At 39.8% G+C, this 26,189-nt stretch overlaps 1 protein-coding gene across 1 annotated transcript in view; it reads right to left on the bottom strand.

Moving 5' to 3' along the window:
* Nucleotides 1-26,189, bottom strand: part of ARFGEF2 (ARF guanine nucleotide exchange factor 2) — a 135,486-nt gene that overhangs the window by 40,743 nt on the left and 68,554 nt on the right. Inside the window, exons 22-25 of the mRNA XM_058287202.2 lie at nucleotides 23,655-23,802; nucleotides 21,968-22,067; nucleotides 10,634-10,674; nucleotides 10,362-10,531 (exon numbers count right to left, since the gene is read on the bottom strand). Of these exons, the coding sequence (XP_058143185.1) occupies nucleotides 10,362-10,531; nucleotides 10,634-10,674; nucleotides 21,968-22,067; nucleotides 23,655-23,802 (459 nt within the window). The remainder of the gene's footprint in view (nucleotides 1-10,361; nucleotides 10,532-10,633; nucleotides 10,675-21,967; nucleotides 22,068-23,654; nucleotides 23,803-26,189) is intronic.

Raw genomic sequence — 26,189 nt, 5'->3', positions numbered from 1 at the left:
CTAAGTAAAATATCTACTAATATTTTCATAATAAAATTGTAAAAGTAAGCAAAGTCATTGGATATGTAACACATTGCACTGGAAATGTTTAAAAGGTATAGAAAAATCAAGAGAAAAACTTCAACATTGTCAAACTCTCTTGTGCATTCAAACCAGGCCTTGAATACATTACAGGTTGCCTCTCCATAGGAGTTATTGGCTAGGCTGGTCACTGACCCACCAAACAATAGAAGTATTTACTACATCAGGCCTCTGGTTGTGCTCCTGAAGTCGACAGAAACTACACTGCAGTTTCAAACTCCTGCAGCAGCCAATGATGGCTTGGTACAGCCAAATGTACAATGGATATCGCATCCAGATTGACACTGTTCCATAGTGCCAGAGAGCACTGTGCAGCAGGGCATTAAAATATTGGAAACTACCTCTCTCTAGGATCGACAATGCTGAGACTTGCTCACTGTGTGAACAACATACCAAGTGGAGCTATGATTATCAGAATACTGTAAGTAACACTTAAACATGATTGGCATTATGGCCTGCTCCCATGGAGAGATAACGTAAAGTATTATAAGTCTGAAACGTAAAACTGGGAAGCGGATTTGGCTCAACAGATAGAGTATCCACCTACCACATGGGAGGTCCGAGGTTCAAACCCCGGGCCTCCTGACCTATGTGATGAGCTGGTCCACACGCAGCGCTGATGCCCGCAAGGAGTGCCGTGCCACACAGGGGTGTCCCCTGAATAGGGGAGCCCCACGCGCAAGGAATGCACCCTGTAAGGAGGGCTGCCCAGCGCGAAAGAAGTGCAGCCTGCCCAGGGTGGTGCCGCACACATGGAGAGCTGACGCAGCAAGATGATAGAACAAAGAGAGACACAGATTGCCGGTGCTGCTGACAAGAATACAAGCAGACACAGAAGAACACACAGTGAATGGAGAGAGAGAGCAGACAACTGGGGGGGAGGGTGGGGAAGGGGAGAGAAATAAATAAAAAATAAATCTCTAAAAAAAACCAAAAAAAAAAACCCTTAAAACTATTAATTGCAACTCAGAATCCTTATCTTATGCATTAATACATTAATTAACATTAACGGCTGTACCTTTATCCTGTTCTAAATATATGCCTAATAATTATAATGTTATCTTTTCTATTCTAAATCAAGTACAAAAGTACATTAGACATGTTAAATTCCTGGTAAACTTCATTTTCTAAATAGTTAATGAACATGGCTATAAAATAAAATAGCCATCTTAGCCCTATAGGCTTTGAATGTTCAGAAAGGATGTAAGACTGAATGTGTATTCAAAGTTGTATCCAGACGGAATGTGGGTGAGATGTTAATTCAAGTTTACCTGGAATGTGGGGATATGTTAATTCAAAACCTATCTGGTAACTCAGACAAACACTTTCTTTCATAAAAGCACCATTTGACTCCCTATCCTTATAAGTTCTGTATAAAAAGGACCCAAAACTCTACTCGGGGCTCAGGTTTTGAACAGAAAGCTCTGGAGTCCGGATAGTTGTAAATAAATTACTTTTTCCTTCCCAAAATTATGATGAGTCCTGGCCTTTTCATATGCAAATAATTGAACCTCTCTCAATGTCTACAACAAAAGAAGAAATCATAAGTAAAATCAGTAAATAGATTGAGACTAATGAAAGTAGAACAGAAGTTATCAAAACTTATGAAATATAGTTAAGGCAGTGCTGAAAGGGAAATTTATAGCCCTAGTGCCTATATTAAAAAAGAAGAGTTAAACTCAAAGATCTAACTGAACACCTGGAAACTATAAAAAAAGAATAGCAAACCATTTCCAAGGCAAGAAGAAGGGAAGAAATAATAAAGGTTAGAGCAGAAATAAATGAAATTGAGAACAAAAAACAGAGAAAATCAACAAAACCAAAAGCTGGTTCTCTGAGAAGCTCAATAAAATCGACAAACCCTTAGCTAGACTAACAAAAAAAAAAAAAAAAAGAGAAAGAGAAGATGCAAATAAATACCAAAAGAAATGAAGGGGGGGGGCAGTTAAAACTGACTCCACAGAAATTAAAAGGACCATAAGAGGGTATTATGGGAAGTGGATGTGGCTCAAGTGATTGAGCTCCCACCTACCACATGGGAGGCCCCAGGTTCAGTTCCCAGTGCCTCCTAGAAAGGACAAGCAAGACAGCAAGCTGGTGTGAAAGGCTGGCATGGCAAGCTGACACAACAAGGAGACACAAGGAGGAAAACAATGAGAGCCATGGCAAAGCAGGGAGCAAAGGTGGCTCAAGCGATTGAGTACCTTTCTCCTACATGGGAGGTTCCAGGTTTGGTTCCTGGGGCCTCCTAAAGAGAAGACGACCAGACACAGCACACAGCAAAAGGACACAGAGACCAATCAGCGAGTACAAACAACAAGGGGGATGCGGAGAATTTAAAAAAGAGAAAGAAGATATGAGAAACTGTATGCCAACAAACTAGGCAGCCTAGATTAAGTGGACAAACTCCTAGAAATGCACAAACAACCTATACTGACTCTACAAGAAATACAAGAACTTAGCAAACCAACCGCATTTAAAGAGATTGAATCACTCATCAAAAATTTCCCAACAAAGAAAAAAAAAAGCCCAGGATTGGATGGCTTCATGGGTAAATTCTACCAAGCATTTTGAGAAGAATTATCACCAATCCTGTTTAAACTCTTCCAAAAAATTGAAGAGAAGGGAAAATTACCCAACACATTTTATGAAGCCAACATTACTCTAATACCAAAGCTGGATAAAGATACTATAAGAAAAGAAAATTACAGACCTATCTATCTAATGAACATAGATGCAAAATTTCTCAACAAAATACTTTAAAATCGAATCCAATAGCATATCAAAAGAATTATACGTCATGACCAAGTAGGATTTATTCCTAGTATGCAAGGGTGGTTCAACCTAAGAAAATCAATCAACGTAATATACCACATTAAACTGAAGGAAAAAAAACCCACAATCATCTCTTTCAATACAGAAAAGGCATTCACCAAAATCCAGCATCCTTTCTTAATAAAAACACTTTGAAAGATATGAATAGAAGAAAAATTTCACAAAATGATAAAGGGCATAAATGAAAAACCCACAGCTAACATTTTACTCAAAGAAGAAATGTTGATAGCTTTCTTTTCAAGGTCAGGAACAAAACAAGGATGCCCACTGTCACTAATGTTACTCATGTTACACTAATGTTACTAGAAGTTCTAGCTAGACCAATTAGACAAGAAAAAACAAACAAAAGGCACCAAAACAGGAAAAAAGGAATTAAAACTATCACTATTCATGGATGACATGATCCTATATTTAGAAAATTTTGAAATATCTATGACAAAGCTACTTGAGATAATAATGAATTCAGTAAAGTGGCAAGATATAAGATCAACACGCAGAAATCAGGGTTTCTGTACTCTAGGTATTAAACAATCTGAGAAGGAAATCAGGAAAAAATTTCCATTTACAATAGCAACAAAAGGACTGAAGTACCTAGGAAACAATTTTTTTTTAAGATTTTTAAAAAAAATTTCTCTCCCCCTTCCTTCTGCTCCCCGCTCCCCAGTTGTCTGCTCTCTGTGTCCATTAGCTGTGTGTTCTTCTTTTTGTCTGCTTCTGTTGTTGTCAGTGGCATGGGAATCTGTGTTTCTTTTCATTGTGTCATCTTGCTGCGTCAACTGTGTGTGTGCGATGCCATTCCTGGGCAGGTTGCACTTTCTTTCACGCTGGGCGGCTCTCCTTACAGGGTGCACTCCTTGCGCGTGGGGCCCCTACACGGGGGGGGGGGCACCCCTGCGTGGCACGGCACTCCTTGCGCGCATCAGCACTGTGCGTGGGCCAGCTCCACATGGGTCAAGGAGGCCCGGGGTTTGAACCATGGACTTCCCATGTGGTAGACGGATGCCCTATCAACTGGGCCAAGTCTGCTTCCCCCTAGGAAACAATTTAACCAAAGCAGCATAGGACGTATATTTAGAAAACTACAAAATAATGCTAAAAAGAAATGAAAGACGACCTAAACAAATGGAAAGACAGTCCATGTTTATAGACTGGAAGATTAAATATCATGAAGATGTCAATCCTACCCAAACTGATTTATAGATTCAAAGCAATCCCAATCAAAATTCGAACAGCTTACTTTACAAAAAGCAATTACCAAATTTATTTGGAAAGGAAAGTGCACCTGAATAGCCAAAAGCATCCTAAAAAAGAAGAGCAATGTGGGAAGACTCTCACTGCCTGACCTTGAAACATATTACAGTGCTACAGTGGTCAAAACAGCACGGTATTGGCATAAAGATAGACACATGGATCAGCAGAACTGAAGTGAGATTCCTCAACTCTATGGCTAACCGGTTTTTGACAAACCTACCAAATCCACATTACCGGGACAAAACTGTCTCTTCAACAAATGCTGCTGGGAGAACTGGATATCTATAAACAAAAGAATGAAAGAGGACCCCTATATCTCACTTCCAACATAAGAATCAACTCAAAAAGGATCAAAGACCTAAATATAAAGGCCAGAACCATAAAACTACTAGAAGAAAGTATAGAGAAACATCTTAAAGACCTTGTGGTAAGTGGTGGTTTCTTGGTTCTTACATGCAAAGCATGAGCAACAAAAGTAAAAAGATAAGTGGGACCTCCTCAAAATTAAACACTTTTGCACCTTAAAGGACTTTGTCGAAAGGCTGAAAAGGCAGCCGACTCAATGGGAGAGAATATTTGGAAATCCCATATCCTATAAGGGTTTACTATCCATGATATATAAAGAAAATATAAAGAAAGGCTATAACAACAACAAAGAGACTAATGATCCCATTAAAAAATGGGCAAAAGACCAGAATAGACATTTGTCCAAAGAAGAAATACAAATGGCAAAAAACACATGAAAAAATGTTCAACATCACTAGTGATTACAGAAATGCAAATCAAAGCTACAATGAGGTATCATTTCACACCTATTAGAATGGCCGCTATTAAAAAGACTGAACTACAAGTGGTGGAGAGGATGTGGAGCAATAGGAACACTTATTCTCTGTTGGCGGGAATGCGGAATGGATGGTATAGCCACTGTGTAGGACTGTTTGGCAGTTCCTAAAGAAGTTGAATATAGATTTGCCACGTGACCCAGCAATATCACTACTGGATATATACCCAGAAGAACTGGGAGCAGTGACACAAACAGACATCTGCAAACATATGTTCACAGTGGTGTTATTCACGACTGCCAAAAGATGGAAACAACCCAGGGGTCCATCAACCATTGAATGGACAAACTGTGGTTTATATATAAGATGGAATATTATGCAGCTGTAAGAAGAAATGAAGTCATGAAGCATATGACAACATGTATGAACTTGGAGGACATTATGTTGAGTGAAGCAAGCCAGACAAAAAAGGACAAGTATGGCACCAATGTACTATTAGGAACTAAATATATTTTCTAAACTCATAACTAGATATGAATAGATAACTAGAATATGGGTGACCAGGAAATAGAATGAGACTAGAAAATAGAAAGCTGAGAGTTAACTTGTACAGAACTGGTATAAAGAGGTTGAGTATTAATCTTTGGAAATGAATAAAAAGGTGAAATCACAACATAGTATTTGTACCAGCAGTGCTATTATATGGGTATGACAATGGTTGAAAGGGAAGACTAAGGTCATGTATATTACTAAAAGGAAAGCGAAAAAATATAACATTGACTGTATAGCACTGTAAAACCTCACGTGAATTATGAATACGGGTAATGTTATATATGCATATAAGACTGTTTTTCTTTGAAACAAAATGTTATATATGTTAAAGTTCCAAGATGTTAAATCAGGCAAAAAAAACCCCACCAAAACACATTGTAAGTGAAAGAAACCAGACACAAAGTACTACATATTGTATGATTCCATTTATATAAAATTTAAATATAAATCAAATTAGAAAGATGGAATTAGATTAATGGTTATGTAGGGTTGGAGAAGGATAGAGGGATTGAGAGATTACTTCTAAGGAGTGTGGAGTTTTTCTTTTTGGAATAATGAAATTGTTCTAAAATTTTTTGCAGTGATGAATGCACAACACTGTCATATGAAAACCCACTGATTGTACACTTTTGATAGATTGTACAGTATATGAATTTCTCTCAATAAAACTGCTTTAAAGAAAAGAGACATCTGAAGGCGATCACCTAATTGATGACTGAAACTAAGATAACTAACAGCTTTGAAAATCAGAGCTACTTGTATCATACAACAGGGAAGTTCTACTGTATTTACAGAGGAGAAAATTTTATCTTAATCTCCTATCTAGGTAACAGGGAAAAATACTTTTCTCTATACTAACATCTACATGTATATAAACTTGATAACACCAAAGCATTATTCCCTAATGGTGTGCACTTTGTAATTTTACATTTCAGTGCCTGTCTTCTCAAAGTTGTGGTAAAGGAGAGATGTCTGGAAATGAGCCTGGGAAGAATGGAGCAGTGGCAAGAGCATAAGGATAGTGTACACCGAGCCAGTTAAGCTCTTGTCTCACCTCTAATACCCAATCCCCTCTTTGGGCTCCAAGATTAAGCCTGTCCCTGCAGGTGTCACATCTCTTACAAAATGATTAGAAGGTCCTGACATGACAAGTTTCCTCCTTTTTAAGGGCAGAAGAGCAAAATGCTGAAGAGGCTGGGACTTCAGGCAGTTAACATAGGAAAGCACAGTGGTCTTTCTTTTCTGCCTGTTTCCTATGAAAGGATAAAAAAAAAAGGCAAAGCAGAGGGAAATGTTTCCCACCAGTGTCCTGCCAAGGAATCTGGGGGCAGCTTGCCTGCTCTAAGTGAGAAATGTCATTGATATGTGATCTGACCTGAAAATGTTTTAACAAAAACAATGCTGCAATATTATTTATAATAAAGAAAATTTGGAAATATCAAAAGGAAGATGGTAACATAATGGTATGTTCAGGTACATGGAATTTTATTTGACAGGTAAAAAGGAAAAATAAATCCTACATATGTTAACATGGCTAATCTATAAGATTCCTTAATAAATGAAAGAAGTCACAAAATTATATGTATAGCAAAGTGATGAGGCAATGGATGTTTCCATAACAATATCCACATCAACCAGAATATGTACAGTATATAATTCTATGCCTTAAATTTTAATTGTGATATAATTTACATTCTGTGAAAGGTACAGAGTACATAAACAGTTCCATGAGTATTGATAAATACATACGCTCATGTAACCAATGTCTCTATTAAGATATAGAGCATCAGCAACACCCCAGAATGCTCCCGAGATCTCATCACCATAGATTAATTTCACCTGTTCTGGAATTTCATAAAATGGAATCATACTGTATGTACACTTGGCTTCTTTTGAGACTCACTGCATTATAATTTTTATTAATAAGTTTTGTTAAGCTTATTATTCAAAAACATAATACTTAAATACCATGTTAGTATTGTTTGTGGAATCCAGTTGCAAAGAAAATGTTCAATTAAAATTAAATTCAATATTAAAAAAAATTATATGTATAATATTATTTATATTTTTAAAAAAGCAAAACAACTCAAGAAAACATTATTTATATTTCTGTGAGCATACACGTATGTTCATGTGTAGAAAAAGGTCTGGAAAAATATACTCCAAACTGATAATAATTAGCTCTGGAGGGCAGGGTGGGGAGAAGGATGGTTGAAGTGTTTGTCACTGTAATTTTAAAAAAATTTTTAACAAGGAGAATGATTAATGTAGTGTTCACATAATTGGAGACTAATTAAAAGAATATTCCTCTCCGAAAACCTCAGGTAAAAACAGATGCTTCAGAAATACACACGGTGCTTACTGGGCAATGACACAGCCCCAAGGACACCCAATATGCCCCAGCTTTGAAGAGGAGCAGCACATAGCTCTCAGGATTCTAGTGGGGTGGTTTGAGCAGGTGTACTCAGGCATCCACCTTTTCTTCAAACCTGTGAGATTCTCACCTGCTCCAGTTCACACTGGGAAGCACAGCATTCTTCTGAGGTGGTGGGAAGAATGACAAGCCCAACTGAGCCACTGAGTTTTCCGTGACATTGTGCTTAACAGCACTGATTAGATAGATCGGGCATGTGTAAGGAAGGTGACAACCGTGAAATGTCTAATTTCTCACCAGCCTGTGTCCCAAGCTTGCCCAAGAGTCCATAGATCAACTGAGAAGTGGCAGGTAAAGAGTCTTGACAGAATCACAACTGGGAAAAGTACCTTGTACAAACTAACATTCCCTCCAAAAAAAGAAGTCCCACTGAACAAAAAGTCGGGAAAATGTTTCCCAAAACGCTTTTTGGATAATCATTTCTCAGAGATCAAAGGGTTCCACAGCTATTAGCCAAAAGATCTTGGGTAATAAATTAATAACTGTTTGAGTTTAGGTGTCACTGCCTTGGAGAGAATGGGTAATAATTTATCTTCTCTTTCTGAAGTAAGTTCACTTCAATTATTTCAACAAGTCCATTAAGAGTTTATTTACCCATAAGAGTGGGAAGGATGGAAGTTGACTTATTTGATTGTTACTATTCATTCAACAGTTCCTCTGGGTCATCTGCAGAATACTGTGGCTCTCTCTTCTCACTAAGGGCTCAAAGGGAAGGTCACCTCCACAGAGATGCTGTCTCAAAAACCTTACCAAACTGCTTCTCTCTACCCTTTCCCATCAGTTATTTTATAGTGAAATGTGGGTGGGCTTCCCTCAGGCAGGGACTTCATTTGTCCATGGCCCGGCACAATGCATTCAGATAATCTGCTGAACAGATGGTGTGCTGTGAAGGACCTTACTTTGAGCTGACATGGAAACAAAGTAAACAAAGAACTCTGATTAGGTGCCATGTGAGAAGCAGGCTTCCAAGCACACTATATTTGACAATGCCTCATTTCAGTGAGGTGTTACAGCAGGCTATAGAAAACTCTTCCCTCCTCTGCATGTAGTGACTTCCATTGGTAAATTTTATATTGGCCATGGTGGCCAACATTAATTTATACCTCATGGAAATCAGCAGATACTAAAAAATCATTTACCAGACTCCCACTGCTAGTTCTTTTTTTTTTTTTTTAAAGATGTATTTATTTATTTAATTTCCCCCCCTCCCCTGGTTGTCTGTTCTTGGTGTCTATTTGCTGCGTCTTGTTTCTTTGTCTGCTTTTGTTTCTTTGTCCGCTTCTGTTGTCGTCAGCGGCATGGGAAGTGTGGGCGGCGCCATTCCTGGGCAGGCTGCACTTTCTTTTCACGCTGGGCGGCTTTCCTCACGGGCGCACTCCTTGCGCATGGGGGTTCCCCCACGCGGGGGACACCCTTGCGTGGCACGGCACTCCTTGCGCGCATCAGCACTGCGCATGGCCAGCTCCACACGGGTCGAGGAGGCCCGGGGTTTGAACCGCGGACCTCCCATGTGGTAGACGGACGCCCTAACCACTGGGCCAAAGTCCGTTTCCCGCACTGCTAGTTCTATATCCTAATGGCAGACTACTTTCTTTTAGTGATTTTCTCCTATTCAATGTAGAGAGAGAATTTATCCCTTGCTGATAAATTGATTTTTACTAAAACTATTTTTAAGTATTTGTGTAATAACTCTTTATCTCCAAGCCTGAGAAAATTTTCTTGATATCATGAAATGTATTTTTGCAGGAAACAGTGTTAATAAGCTGTTATTTCCCCCTAAGAAGCAATTGATACCACAGATATATGCGTATTTTTTCTTCTTCTGATTCCTTTTTTTATTTGTTCAATATATGTGTGTATATGTGTGTGCGTATGTATATAATGAAAACCTCTAGTGGGAAGAAAGCAGTTTAGTTTGGTTTTCTTCCAGCAATTGTCAGTTTTAGAACATAGACGTGGTTCTGGTTTGTTTCTGGTTTAAAAACAAATGTTGACTTCTTTGATAAAGTTTCAGAAGAGTGGTGGCAATGGAAATCAGGATACAAGAAGTAGTGACATCTAACAGTACAATCATACAGAACATAACTCAGGTCATTGAGGAGGCACCTCAGGATTCCACAATGTTTTCGACCATCAATATATCTGTCCAGTGACAATGACAAACTTTGTGGTATTACCCTACATCCTTGTTATAAGAAAGTCTATTAAAGTGTTTTTAATACTCCCAAGTTTTGAATTCATTCTACATTAATTCTATCAATATACAGGTATGCCATTACTCCTATCAAGTTGCCCTTGACTCCACAGGTAAAAATGAATTTAGCACCTAAAAATCAGGGCCAACTCTTTATTACTCCTTTCTAAAGTTTCGCTGCTTGCCTTTTTTTTGGACACAGATGGAATGGTTTTTGAGTTTAAAGAGTTACCTTATTGAAGTGATCTCCAATCACATGCCATATTCGGGACCACTGTAATCGGATCCGGTTCATGTTGTAGTATGATATCTCCACAATCTTCTGCAAGCTGAACATGCGAGGATGGTGGGGGGAAGCCAGTTCGTCCATGGACACAGCACACAGCCAGCGGACAAAGTCAACTATAGGCCAGACCCAACAACACAAGCGAGACCTCATTAGTAACGGTCAGACAGTCACAACATGATGGCTCTGTAATTGTGAGAGATGTTTCAAATACATACCTATTGCATTTCCATCCAGTCTGGTAGATCCAGTAAAAATTCTAAGAAGACAATTCCAGACATAATGAAAGAAGAATTACATTTGTGAGTTTCAATCTCTAACACTCAGAAAAGGGTAGAAATGAAACATTACAGGTCTGGCACCTCCACTAAAATAAATAATGAAGCATCATAAGTACATAACTGGTCAATGAACTCAATTCACAGGAGAAATGGCTACACAGATAGAAAGAGAAGGTGACATAACAAATGGGAGGAAGAGTCAAAATGTTGACAGTAAGTGTGGGCAGCAGGAAAGGCAGGGTAAGCAGATCCCAAAAACCACTCCTCCATAACAGCAAGAACCCTGGCAAAAAAACCCCACAAAGGATCAAAAGCAACTTTTTCAGAACTGAACTCTGGAAATTAACCAAAGGCTTGTAAAAATCTAAGGAGTGTTTAAGAAAAACAGCTGAAACTGCGTATGAGTGGTGAGCTTGGTGGTGTTTTAAGCTGGCCTATTCCATTATCTTCTCCCTACATCTGTGGTAGCTTTGCAAACAGTTTTTAAATCATGGTAACTGTGAAACCAGCATCCTAGCAGACCCTGGAGGAGGCTGAACAGCACAGGAGCTCATCCAAAACACCATTCTCAAAACTGTCATTATGTGGCCAGTTCTAACAGCACCCTGGAAATCCCGAATTCAGGCACCTCACTACTGACAACAGCATTTTCCCTGGGGGTGTTTGTCAAGAGCAATCATTGGCAACTGCTCAACCTGGCCTAGGAAAGACCTGAGAAGGCCCTAAGCTCTCATCTCTGGCTGACCTTGAGGCGCCGTGTGATTAAGGCAGCCGTTGTAACTGCTGGCCTGAATACTGAAAGAGGGCCCCAAAATACACTTTGAGCCAGTTGGCAAAGGATGCGAGACTTAACAGACCCAGGCATTTAAGGAATCCCTGTCCAATTGTTAGCTGACCACTAAAGGTAAATAAGGAGAGACTTCAGTAATCACATGCAAAAAGAATGGACTTTACATAATTAGTTCAGAAAAGTCTCTAAACAAAAATATCAATAACAGCAAAAAAACCCTGGGTGGAGGCGTGGGTGGGTAATCTGATTTCCATAGTTGCCACATTATATTATTTAAAACATCTAGTTTTTACAAAAAAATTGAGATATGCAAAAACAACAAAACAAATATGGATTTTAGAAAAGAGAAGAACCAGTTAATAGAAACTGTCCCTGAGGAAGCCCAAATGTTGAAACGTATTAGACAAAGTTTTAAAATCAGCTCTTTTGGGAAACAGATGTAGCTCAAGCAGTTGAGCACCTGCCTCCCACATGGGAGGTCCCGGTTTGGCTCCCTGTGCCTTCTAAAAAAAACAAACAATGAGCAGACAACAAACAAAAACAATGAGCAGACAATGAGCAAAAACAATGAGCAGACAATGAGCAAAAACAATGAGCAGAGGAGCAAAGAGAGGAGAGAACCAAAGCAGGGGAACTGAAATGGCTCAGTGGTTGAGCGTCAGCCTCTCACATGTGAGGTCCTGGGTTCAATCCATAGTCCTAGTACCAAAAAAATCAGCTCTTTTAAATATGGTCAAAGAAATAAAGGAAGGCAGTGGATTTGGCTCAACTGATAGAGCGTCTGCCTATCACATGGGAGGTCCAGGGTTCAAACCCAGGGCCTCCTGACCCGTGTGGTGAGCTGGCCCATGCACAGTGCTGATGTGTGCAAGGAGTGCTGTGCCACGTAGGGGTGTCCCCCATGTAGGGGAGCCCCACGCGCAAGGAGTATGCCCTGCAAGGAGAGCCGCCCCGCACGAAAAAAGCACATCCTGCTCAGGAGCAGCGCCGCATGCATGGAGGGCTGATGCAGCAAAATGATGCAATAAAAAGAGACACAGATTTCCAATGCCGCTGACAAGAATACAAGCGGACACAGAAGAACACATGGCAAATGGACACAGAGAGCTGACAACAGGTGGAGGGGGGAAGGGGAGAGAAATAAATAAAAAATAAATCTTAAGAAAGAAATAAAGGAAATCATGTATAAAGAACTAAAGAAAAATCTGAGAACAATGTATAATCAGCAAAAAGAAAACATAATTAAGAAGAATCAAAAAGAAATTCTGGAGTTGAAAGTATAAAAACTAAGTAAGCTATGAATCATTGTAATATTCTGGACAATGTTCTTTCATAATCTGAAACAAGTGTTCCACAACAATGCAAGGTATTGGTGGAGAGATGATGTATGGGAATTCTGCACATTATGCATGATTGTTCTGAAGGTCACAACTTCTCTCATTAAAAAAAATTTTTTTAAGTATAAAAACTGAAATGAAAAAATTACGGAAGTGGTTCAATAGCAGATCCTGATCTGGGAGAAGGAAGAATGAGTGAATTAAATTAAATTAAATTTAATGTCATTTGACATCATCCAGTCTGGGAAGCAGAAATAAAAAAGAAGGAAAAAAATGAATAGCACTTAAGAGATCGGTGGAACACTGTCAGTATACTGACAACATACACAAAATGGGAGTCCTAGAAGGAGGGGAGAGAAAGGGGCTCAAAAAATATTTGAAGAAATAATCACCCAAATGTGATGAAAAATAGTGATTTACACATCCAAGAAGCTCAACAAACTCCAAATAGAAAAAATTCAAGAGTTCCCACCTAAACATATCATAATCCAGCTGTTCAAAGACAAAAAGATAATCTTGAAAGCAGCAAGAGAGCTGAAACTCATTATGTACAAGAGATCCTCATTATGATTTAGAGCTGATTTCCCATCAGAAACCACAGAGCCCAAAGGCAGTGGGATGACATATTAAAGTGCTGAAAGAAAAAGACTGTCAATGAAGAATTCTACGTCCAGCAAAACAATCCTTCAAAAAAGGAGGAGAATTAAGACATTTCCAGGTAAACAAAGACTGAGAGAATTTGTCACTGGTAGATATGACCTGCAAGAAATATTAAAGGGGGCCCTTCAGGCCAAAATAAAAGGACATTTGACACTAACTCAAACCATATGAAGAAATAAACAACACTGGTAGAGGTAATTCCTGGTTTTATATTACCAGGAAAATAAAAGACAATATAAATGTATTTTCCGTTTGTAACTTTTGAAAAATTCTGATTTTAAAAATAACTGCAATCATAAATCCATGATGATGGACAAACAGAAAGATATAATCTGTATGACAATAGCAGCACAAAGTGGGGGAAGTTATTTAGGAGCAAAGATTTTATATACTTTTATACTATTTTGCATTTTATATATTGTATATATTATTGCCTAATAATATATAATATAATAAAATATATAGTAATATATATAATATATAATAATATATATAATATATTGCCTAATAATATAATAATATATAATAATATATATAATATTGCCTAATAATATATATAATAAGAATGTTAATAATTAAGATATATTAACTGTAATCTCCAGAGCAACAACTAAGAAATTAACTCGCACAAAAGAAGGCAGAAATGGAAAATAGGGGAACAAAAAAGACCTAAGTCATATAAAAAGCAAATAGCAGGAAATGGATGTGTCCCAACCAACTGGGCTCCCATCTACCATATAGCAGGTCCAGGGTTTGATGCCCAGAGCCTCCTGGTGAGGGCAAACTGGCCCACGCAGCAGGCTGGCCCACACAAGTGTCGGCCCATGCAGGAATGTGGCCTCACACAAGAAAAAGTAGCCCTGTGCAGGAGTGCTGGCCAAAATGGAGAGCTGGTGCAGCAAGATGACACAAGAGACACAGAAGAGAGAAAATAAGAAGACATAGCAGAAGAGGGGAGCTGAGGTGGCGCAAGAGAGTAATCGCCTCTCTCCCACTCCAGAAAGTCTCAGGATTGGTTCCCAGAGCTCCCTAATGAGAATACAAGCAGACACAGAAGAACACACAGCGAGCGGGCACAGAGAGCAGAAACCAGGGGGAATAGGGTGGGGGTGGGGATAAATAAATAAAATAAATGTTTATAATAAATAAAGCAAATAGCAAAAGGGCAGGTGTAAATCCTACCTTATCAGCAATCATATAAAATGTAAAACTCATTTTAGTCTTAAAAACAAATAAGAGGAAAGTGAAAGAATAGAAGAAGGTATTCCATGCAAACAGTAACCACAAGGGAGCTGAAGTGGCTACAGTAATATCAGACAAAATAGATTTTAAGAAGAAAATTGTTCCTAGAGATGAAGGACATTTTATAACAATAAAAGGGTTAATCCTTCAAGAAAAAATAACAAATATAAACAGATATATATACCTAACAACAGGGCCCTAAAACACATGAGGCAAAAAAGAACAGAACTGAAGGGAAAAACAGACAAATTAATAATGTCCAGAATAGTCAAATCTATAGAACAAAAAGTAGAATGGTTGCAAAGACTAGAGAGAGGAAGGAAGTGGAGTGACTGCCAATAGATTTGGGGTTTCTGCATTGCATGATGAAAATGCTCTGAAGATAGATAGTAGTAATAGTGGCACAACTCTGAATATACTAAAAATCACTGCCTGCTTTCAAAGAGTGAGTCTTACAATATATGAATTATACCTCAAATTTTAAAAAAAGGAGTAGCATACAACAAGGGTGCTAGATAAGATTTCTAATATCCACTACCCAGCAAAGGCAGAGAAACAGGAAAAAAAATTAAGTATGGGTAATAAAGGAATAAACATTTTGCTGTGTAAATATAAACCAAACTGGAAAAGGAGGGAAAACTCATCAAAAGTAAATTATGGGGATGACCAGCAAAATGGCAGCAGAGTATGGAGCCTCTAGAGTTGGCTTGTGCTACAGGGCAGTTTGTAATCAACAAGAGCTCTTTAAAGCACCTATTTGGGGGCTCCAGGAGACCAGAAGAGCATCCTGCAACATCCATGAAGGAATGGAAGGAGAAGACTGCTCATACGTAGACAATATTCTTAAGTAGGGCATGCTACACCAGGGAGGCAGGTGCCCATCCTCCACTGGCAGCACAAGCCGCCTTGGGAGCTATTCCACCACTTCCAAAAACGGGGGAGGAAGAGATGGTTGGGCATTAACTTCAGCTACTGATTAGTACATTTGACAGGCTAAAATATAATTCTAAGAAGTGCTAAAATTTGAACCTGTCCAAGTCAGAAAGAGATCAGTAGCTGCCATTTTAACTCTGCCTTAGCACAAGGGGAAACAGGGTAGACTGAAAATCACAATGCTCACAGAGACCAGCTTCTTACCATCCCTAAGCTCCATCCTCACCTGCAGCAGGAAGGAAGCTGGGGTGACCTGCGCCAGCCTCTTCAGGAACATACAGGTCACGACATGGAGGCTGGTGCTCATCCTACTCTGGCAGCACAAGCTGCCTCAGGAGCTATTCTGTGGCTAGAATTGGAAGCTCCATTTCCCAAAATTGGGAGGAAGAGAGAGTTGGCCACCGACTTCAGCTACTGATTAGCAAGTTCAGCTAGCTAAAGTATAACCCTAAGAAGAGCTAAAATTTGAATCTATCCAAGTCACGAAGAGGCCAGTAGCTGCCATTTTGACTCCACCCCTGTCATGAGGGGAAGTCGAGTTGATTGAAAATCATAGTGAAGGTAGGAACTGGCTTCTTTCACCCAGACTGAAGTGCAGTCCTAGCATAGGCTTCACTCCCACCTCTAGCAGGGAGGAAGCTGGTAAGCCCTGTGCCAGCCTCTCTGGGTAACTGCAGGAATATCTGGTTTGCACAGACCAAATACTTGGAAGTCTTCCAGGGCAACTGTAGTCATTTTGGACTTGCACAGCATATATCTCTGTCCACACCTGCAGCTCCATCCCTGCTCTAGGCAAGGCAGAAAGGGACTTGAAGTTTCATTAGTCTCTCTGGGCAACTACAGTCTAGGCCTGTATGACTTGGATTATTACACACAGCTGTGGCTCTGTCCCTAACCCTGGCAAAGGAAAAAGTTGGGAGAAGCTTTATTGGTCCCTGGGGCAATGAGGGCAGCTTGTGGTTCCTCAGTTTACACCACCAACTACAACCTTGGCTCCTATTACATAACCAGCAAGGGAGAAAGGGCAAGAAATCCCTAAACTAAAGAGAGAATCTGAACCCACAATAAATACTTCTAGTAAGCCAGATGCTAAGACACCAACAAAAAATTACAATCCACACCCAAGAAACAGGAAGATATGGCCCAGTTAAAGGAACAAGATAAGACTCCAGATGACATAAAGGAGTTGAGACAACTAATCATAGAGGTTCAAACAAATCTCCTTAACAAATTGAAGGAGATGGCTGAAGAGATTAAGGATATTAAGACGACACTGGATGAGCACAAAGAAAATTTGAAAGGGTACACAGAAAAGTAGCAGATCTTATGGGAATGAAAGGCACAATAAATGAAATTAAAAGTACACTGGAGAGGAAGAGGCTGTGATTCAATCAGTTGGGCTCCCATCTACCATATGGGAGGCCCTGGGTTCGCATCCTGGCGGCTCCTTGTGAAGGCAGGCTCGCCTGCACACTCTGGAAAGCCGCCGACTTGCCAAGTGCCATGGAGAGCTGGTTCAGCAAGGTGATACAACAAAAAGGGAGACAAGGAAAAACACAGAAGAGTGCACAGCAAATAGACACAGAGAGCAGACAGCAAGCAAGCGGCGGGGGGGGGGGGGAGGGGGTAAACAGAAATAAAAAATATAGACACAGAAGAACACACAGCAAATGGACACAGAGAGCAGATTGGGGGGGGGGGAATTAAAAAAAAAAAAAAGCACACTGGAATCATATAATACCAGATTTGAGGAGGCAGAAGAAAGATTGGAGAGCTTGAAGAAATGGTTTCTAAAAGCAAACATAAAAAAGAACAGATTAAGAAAAGATTGGAATAAATGGAACAAGGTCTCAGGGAACTAAATGACAGCAAGAGAAGTGCAAACATACATGCCATGGGTGTCCCAGAAGGAGAAGAGAAGGGAAAAGGGGCAGAAGGAATATCTGAAGAATGGTAGAAAATTTCCCAACCCTGTTAAAGGACAGAGATATCCATGTCCAAGAAGCATGATGTATTCCCATCTGAAAAAATCTGAATAGATCAACTCCAGGATACATACTAATCAGAATGTCAAATGCCAAAGATAGAGGAAGGGGACTTGGCCCAGTGGTTAGGGCGTCCACCTACCACATGGGAGGTCCACAGTTCAAACCCCAGGCCTCCTTGACCTGTGTGGAGCTGGCCCATGTGCAGTGCTGATGTGCACAAGGAGTGCTGTGCCATGCAGGGGTGTCCCCCATGTAGAGGAGCCCCATGCGCAAGGAGTGTACCCCGTAAGGAGAGCCGCCCAGCACGAAAGAAAGTGTAGCCTGCCCAGGAATGGCACCACACACACGGAGAGCTGACACAAGATGACACAACAAAAAGAGACACAGATTCCCAGTGCCACTGACAACAGAAGCAGACAAAGAAGAACATGCAGCAAATAGACACAGAGAACAGACAACTGGGGGGGGGGGGGGAGGGCAAAAAAAAAAAAGCCTAAGACAGAGAATTCTGACAGCAGCCAAGAGAAAAGCAATGCATAACATATAAGGGATACCCAACAAGATTAAGTACCAATTTCTCATAAGAAACCCTGGAGGCAAGACAACAATGGTATGGCATAGTTAAGATACTGCAAGAGTAAAACTTCCAACCAAGAACCTTATATCCAGCAAGACTGTCTTTTGAAAATGGGGGCGAATTTAGAATATTCACAGATAAACAGAAACTGATAGAGTTTATAACCAAGAGACCAGCTTTGCAAGAAATACTAAAGGGTGCGCTATAGTCTGAAAAGAAAAGACAGGAGAGAGAGACTTGGAAGAGAGTCTAGAAATGAAGATTTTACCAGTAAAAGTAACTGAAAGTCTCAAAACAGTGGTGCAAATAAAATATGACAGATAAAACTCAAAGGTCAAAATGGGTGAAATAAGAATTGCCTTTACAGTAGTAACATTGACTGTTAATAGATTAAACTCCCCAATCAAAAGATACAGATTTGCAGAATAGATAAGAAAATATAAACCACCTATTTGCTGTCTGCAAGATACTCACCTTAGACCCATGGATACCAATAGATTCAATAGGCTGAAAGTGAAAGGCTGGGAAAAAGATACTCGACACAGGCAGTAACCAAAAGAAAAAAGCCAGAGTAGCTATACTTATATCAGATTAAATGGGCTTTAAAAGACACTAGTACTGAGCAATCTGAGGAAGAAGTCAGGAAGAAAAAATTCCACTTACAATAGTAACTAAAAGAATCAAATATTTAGGAATAAACTTAACCAACAATTTAAAGTATTTGTATTCAGAAAACTAAAACTCGTTGTTTAAAAAAAAGGCTTAAATAATTGGAAGAACATTCCATGCCTTTGGGTTGGAAGATCAAATATTAAGATGTCAATTCTACCCAAATTGATATACAGATTCAATGCAATCCTGATAAAAAATTCCACCAGAATTTTAAAAAATAAATGGTAAACACTATTATCAAATTTATTTGGAATGGTAAGGGGTCCTGAATAGCCAGAAACATCTTAAAAAGGAAAAGAGAAGTTGGAGGATTCTCACTTCTGGAATTTAAATCATTATTACCTAGCTACAGTGGTAAAAACAGCATGGAACTGGCATAAACACAGACACACAGACCAATGGAACAAAACTGATGGTTCAGAAACAGATTCTCACATCTATGGTCAAGTGATTTTTGACAAGCCTGTCAAATCCACCCAGCCCAGGCAGAAAAGTCCATTCAACAAGTGCTGCTGGGAGAACTGGATATCCATAGCCAAAAGAAGGAAAGAGGACCCCTATCTCACACATTTTACAAAAATTAACTCAAAATGCATCAAAAACCTAAATATAAAAGCAAGAACCATGAAGCTTCTGGAAGAAAATGTAGGAAAATATATTCCAAGTCCTGGTGGTAGGTAGTGGATTCTTAAAGGAGATAAGAGGAGAATTGAGATGGACTACTGATGTTTAATATATGTAGACATTTTAAGTAACTTTACTGTAAAAGTGTGGAAATGTATAGAGTTGATGATGGTAATATAGTGATTAACAGTTGGTTTATAAATGGGAATGTAGCTGAAAAGGGTAGTCGAGGGATGCAAATTCCAATTGAAAAGAAAGCTAGAGAATAATCTAGGGAGTGAATAACACAGAAAACCCGGAGGTGGATGAAAACTGTGGTTGAAGGTACAGATGCAAGAGTGTCCTTTGTGAGCTACAGCAGATATATGTCACTATGGCAGGGTGGTGGGAATGTGCAGAAGCATGGGAAAAACACAACTGAAGTGACTTATGAACTGTGGTTAAGAGTAATGTAATATTTATGCACCTATGCCAAAAATGTACTATGTTGATAATGAAGGAGTATGAAAAAAGGGTGCCAAATGTACACTATGAACCTGCTAATAGTCTGCTGGTATTATCTCATAATCTATAAAAAAAAAAGTTCCACCATGGTATGGTGTGTTAATAGAGGGGTGTTGTATGGGAATTCCGCACATGTGCATGATTGTTTTGTAAGCTTATAAATTCTGTCATAAAATATATTTAACAAATAATAATAGAGTAGATTGGGGGGAAAATACTCCAAATGTAAGCTACTTCAGTTAGTAATAATATTTTGAGGTGCTCTTTTTTTTTTAAAGAGACTTGTTTATTTATATACCCCCCCCCCAGTTGCCTGTGGTTGCCGTCTGTTCTCTGTGTCCATTTGCTGTATGCTCTCTTGTGTCTGTGCATCCTCTCTTTTAGGAGGCATCAGGAACCGAACCTGGGACCTCCTATGTGGAAGAGAGGCATTCAATTATCTGAGCCACCTCAACTTCCTGGTTTCTTGTGTCTTTCCTCTTTGTGTCTCTTTTGTTGCATCATCTTGTTGTGTTAGCTCACTACGCCTGCCCGTCGTGCCAGCTTGCCTTCTCCAGGAGGCACCAGGAACCGAACCTGGGACCTCCCATGTGGTAGGGGGAAACCCAATAGCTTGAGCCACATTTGCTTCAGAGGATGCTTGTTAATCACTAGTTTAAAATGTTTCACAACAAGGCAAGATATTGGTGGTAGGGTAAAATACGAGAGTCCTGTATGATGTTATGTATGTTTGTTTTATAAGTCATAGCTATTATTATAAACTTACGGTTTATGTATGTTTATATATGAGTGATACTTCAATAAATCTAAAATAATAAAATAAAAAAATAGATTATGATAAAGATACTACCATAGTTAGAAAGAAAGAGAAAAGCAACAGGAGCAAAGTTATCAAGATTAACAGATATAGAGGACTGCTCTGAGAGCATACAAATTATATCAAAAATTCTGTACTACCAACATCCAAAAATTGTTCATATTTAATGCACTGTGAAACGGCATTAGCTCAATGTGCAGCAGTTTATAAGGCTATTCAATGATAATTATCATAAGGTTTTGATTTTAAGAAAAATTCAGGGAAACGGACTTTGGCCCAGTGGTTAGGGCGTCCGTCTACCATATGGGAGGTCCGCGGTTCAAACCCCGGGCCTCCTTGACCCGTGTGGAGCTGGCCATGCGCAGTGCTGATGCGCACAAGGAGTGCCGTGCCACGCAAGGGTGTCCCCCGCGTGGGGGAGCCCCACGCGCAAGGAGTGCGCCCGTGAGGAAAGCCACCCAGCGTGAAAAGAAAGAGCAGCCTGCCCAGGAATGGCGCCGCCCACACTTCCCGTGCCGCTGGCGACAGCAGAGGCGGACAGGGAAACAGGACACAACAAATAGACACCAAGAACAGACAACCAGGGGAGGGGGGGGGAATTAAATAAATAAATAAATCTTTAAAAAAAAAAAGAAAGAAAAATTCATATTTTAAGTATTGGAACCTCCTGATTGTCTTCAAATGGGCATAACCATAGTTTCTCCTGGATTTTAAGGTTAAGCCCTAGCAAATAGAAATAATGGAAAAGTTTTAGGGAAAAGAAATGGAAAATGTCAATTCTGCCAATTCTCACTCATGACAGGTTTTAAATCCTAAATCCTTCTTGAGGCTTTTTTAAAAATTAACTGTTGCTAAGGAAACAAGGTAATTTAAAACATTGGCACAAGTAAAAACTTGTTTTTTACATAACTTGTAAGAATATTAAAGCTATATTTAAAAATGGTCACAGTGCAATCCAAGGTCAAAATTTAAACAAATGTGACGGTTATTAGCAGCTGTGGCTCACAAGCCACTTTTAATCTTTCTTAGCTTGAGTCTATTTATAACCTTCAAACAAATTCTAAATCATTCACACCTGGTAACCAAAGAGAGGCCACCACAGCCTCATTGGAGAACAAAATTATTACCTGTCCACAGCTACAACCACGCTCTGCGAACTGGTCTCACCAACAGATTCCTGGAAACTGGCTATCTGTCTTTTATCCACTCCACCACTCACCAAATTACCTGAAACGCAGTACATAAAATCAGGAGAGCTTCAAAAACGGTCAAGCACTTAGAATAAAATATCCTGTGGTATCAACTATGAGACAAGGGACATAAATAAGGATGGTTCCACAGGCGAAAAAAAAATCAACTGACAATACAAAAAAATTCAATTTATGTTTTGTCATTGGCATTGAAAATGTATCCTTATTTCAAGCTTCCCTTGTTTATACAAATCATCTTCCTTTCTCTATGTTCTTTTATGTCTTTATAGCTAACAGTATAAAAGTATTTAATAGTTACTATACACAGGAAAACAAGAATTATTCAATATTAATCCAGAGTTCCTAGAACATGTAATAGCTTGCACCTGCTGAAGGAAGGTTCGATGTACTTTACAGAATTTAACTCCATTCACCCTCACAAAGCACCCTAGGAGGTAGGTGCTATTAAGAACCCATTTTCAAAGAGTCCATCCTTTTAACTGTTACACTATACTCTTCTAACTACTGTTCAGGGACCAAGGGCCTACTCTTTGTAATTAGATGGCCTGGGTTTGAATCCTGCCTCTGCCACTTCCTTGTAATTTTACCCTGCTCAAGTCACCTCACCCCTTATATACAAAATGGGGGTGATAAAGTCCCATCTCACTGCATTGTGAGGAGGATTACAAGAATTAAAATACATAAAGCGAGTACTTAGAATGTGGCCTGACATTTCTGGTTACCCTTTTTATTTTTATGGTATTACACTGTTTTTACATCACTATGAGGAGAGTCTCTTAAATGTACAGTCAGAAAAAATTCTACTTGTGTAAGAATACCGTTTAATAAAAAGGCCCCGGGAAACGGACTTTGGCCCAGTGGTTAGGGCGTCTGTCTACCATATGGGAGGTCCGCGGTTCAAACCCCGGGCCTCCTTGACCCGTGTGGAGCTGGCCATGTGCAGTGCTGATGCGCGCAAGGAGTGCCGAGCCACGCAAGGGTGTCCCCCGCGTGGGGGAGCCCCACGCGCAAGGAGTGCGCCCGTGAGGAAAGCCGCCCAGCGTGAAAAGAAAGTGCAGCCTGCCCAGGAATGGCGCCGCCCACGCTTCCCGTGCCGCTGACGACAACAGAAGCGGACAAAGAAACAAGACGCAGCAAATAGACACCAAGAACAGACAACCAGGGGAGGGGGGGAAATTAAATAAATAAATAAATCTTTTTAAAAAAATAAAAAAATAAATAAATAAAAAGGCCCCCAAATGAACTTGGGAGAGATGATGACTCCATCGTTTAAAATCTAGAAACACACATACACATTCCTCTGACACCAGGCATTAAAGATGTACACTTTCTAAAGCAAATGGCTTTTTTTCTCCCCAAATGGTTATCTGTGTAGAAAGAAGAGTAAAACTCTGCTGATTTTGGTAAGACAGGCATTTTACTTAACAATTTAACCACAATTTAGAGAACTGAAGTAGTACTTCGACTTCCACTAATAAACACGCTGTCAGCTAACACACAGGAATAGATGGTTTATATGACAGACATCCTGATGAGACAAGAAGTGTTTCATCTGGGTTAACATGCAAATCTGTGACTACCAGCTGGAGGCCCAGTGTCTTACCAAGGCCAAGGCCCATGAACTCTTCTCCTGCCAAGGTATAACCCTTGAGGCTCCCTTCTCTTTCACGTCCAGATCCAGACAAGTAGCGGGTCTTCACACCCGTTCCTATCAGCTGAGCGAGCTCCAGCTGGCTGATGCACTTCAAGATCTAATGAAAAGGAGGCAGGAAAAAATGAGCTCCCACTTCATAACTTAAAAAAAGGGCAATATTATCTTAAATTACAGTCAGTAAAGAGGTATTTAAACAAGTAGCTTTTCAAGGTAGGGATAAAATCCAAGGGTCTTAGGATGGCTTCCCAGAGGGTCAAATGACTGGCCAATTTACCGATGACTCACAGAACAGACACCATCTGCTCATGGAAATGGGGACAAATGGGTTTAATGTAAATTTGAAAACGTTTTCTGAGCCTGCAGATTTTTATTCAATCATATATATTTATCCTTGGTAATCACCTTTCCTTAACTGAGGACACCTAGTTTTTGCTTCATAGGGTGCTTTAAAATATAAAATGAAATCCTATTTATAATGTTTTTTTTACAAAGGTCAACACATGAAAACCACTTTTCTGCAACCAATAAACGACACAGACCAGACAACCTCATAGAACCTTAGTATTTCCTTTAGGATACAAAATCAGAGATAAACGTATTACACAAGGGTACTGGATGGGTATGCTTCTGTGTGGATAAGGCATACCCAACTCATGCAAGTTTAGTCCCTTCTTTTCCACCCCCCACATCTAGACTAAAAAGAAGACTGATTTAGATCCTTGAAGGACCTGTTTGGAAAATCAGTTTCTGTGTAACTTCTAAAATTCCCTGCTCACTTAGATATACCTTGCACTTTAAGATTTCTTAGAATCAAAGGTTTTATAGCAAGTATTTTTTAAGCATTCTTGACCTGTATGATGATGGATTTGGTATCAAGTGTTCAGAGTGTTTTACGTAAGAGTTGGAAAAGTTAATTCATCCCTAGTATACAGGGTGGTTTTATTTGCCTTATCAGTCAGGAGTAACTAACTTCTAGGGATAACCCTAGAAGTTGATATCCTGTTCTAAAGCCTTATTTTATAGTCTGAAAAAGCACTTTGCACACTCTTCTTGTATAAAAGTAAAGATGTAATTATAGTATGTAGTGTTATTGCTTTGTTTAATAAGAACCTCATTTTAAGTTGACAGCTGATTTTTAAAAATGATATCTTTTCTGTTTATTGTAAATATTTAAAATAAAATTTAAAATAAAAGGTTAATGAGAAATAGGAAAGAAAAATAAAAACTGGCCAAGGCATAGCAAGAGTCCTAGTTAGACAACACTTTGAGTATGGGTCTTGAAGACAGACAGCCCTATTATTATTTTTTTAACTATTAAAAAGGAAAAGAGCAAATGAATAAAAGAAAAGTTGGTACAATGAAGTTGTGCATTAGAGATGTTTAATTATGCAAATTTACTAAGTGTTCGATAAAGAGAAAAATTATTTGATTGGAGCAGGGGATTTCACTTACCAGACCCCTCAATGAGCTCCTTATCTAGCCTGGTCTAGGCACCCTCACCTCACTTCCCCTCTCCTCCACAGACATACTCACCAGCCTTACTGGCCTCCCTGCTGCTGCTTTAGTCTCAAATCTCTGGTCCTATGGCAGGACCTTGTCCTTGCTATTCTTATGCCTCGAATGCTGCATTCCCAGATGGCTTCACTTCTCACTTGGACACATTTCCCTCAGATAAGCCTTTTTTTTTTTTTTTTAAGATTTATTTATTTATTTATTTCTGTCCCCTTCTCCCCCACTGCCCCAGTTGTCTGTTCTCTGTGTGTCTATTTGCTGTGTGTTCTTTGTCCGCTTCTGTTGTCAGCGGCACGGGAATCTGTGTTTCTTTTTGTTGCGTCATCTTGCTGCGTCAGCTCTCTGTGTGTGCAGCGCCATTCCTGGGCAGGCTGAACTTTCCTTCGCGCTGGGCTGCTCTCCTTATGGGACACACTCCTTGCGCATGGAGCTCCCCTGTGCGGGGACACCCCTGCATGGCAGGGCACTCCTTGCGTGCATCAGCACTGTGCGTGGGCCAGCTCCACACCCGTCAAGGAGGCCCGGGGTTTGAACTGCGGACCTCCCATGTGGTAGCGGATGCCCTAACCACTGGGCCAAGTCTGCTTCCTGAGAAGCCTTCTTTAATGATCCAGAGACTGCACACTCCCTATTATCACCCCACTCTCAGGTCATGCATTTTTTTTCTTAGCACTTACCACTTTTTGGAGTTTTACTGTATATTTCTTTGTTTCCTGTTTTCTGCCTTAAATGCCAAGATGGCATTTACTCTTTACTGTTCCCTGTTGACTCCCTAGCACTTACAATAGCCTGGCACACAGTTGGCACCGCTTACTTGGTTGACTGAATGAATGAGAATGTGCCCTACAGGGAATGAAGTAGGAGATGAGGATGTATCTCCCAGGCCTGAGCAGTGACTCTGGTGCTTGACGATGCAAACTGCACCCTCTCATGAGGCTTACCTGAAAAAATAGAAATTGGTCCCAACTCTTA

The sequence above is a fragment of the Dasypus novemcinctus genome, chromosome 24, assembly GCF_030445035.2.
Source record: "Dasypus novemcinctus isolate mDasNov1 chromosome 24, mDasNov1.1.hap2, whole genome shotgun sequence".
Classification (NCBI taxonomy): Eukaryota; Metazoa; Chordata; class Mammalia; order Cingulata; family Dasypodidae; genus Dasypus; species Dasypus novemcinctus.
This window is presented reverse-complemented; position numbering and strand designations above follow the sequence as displayed.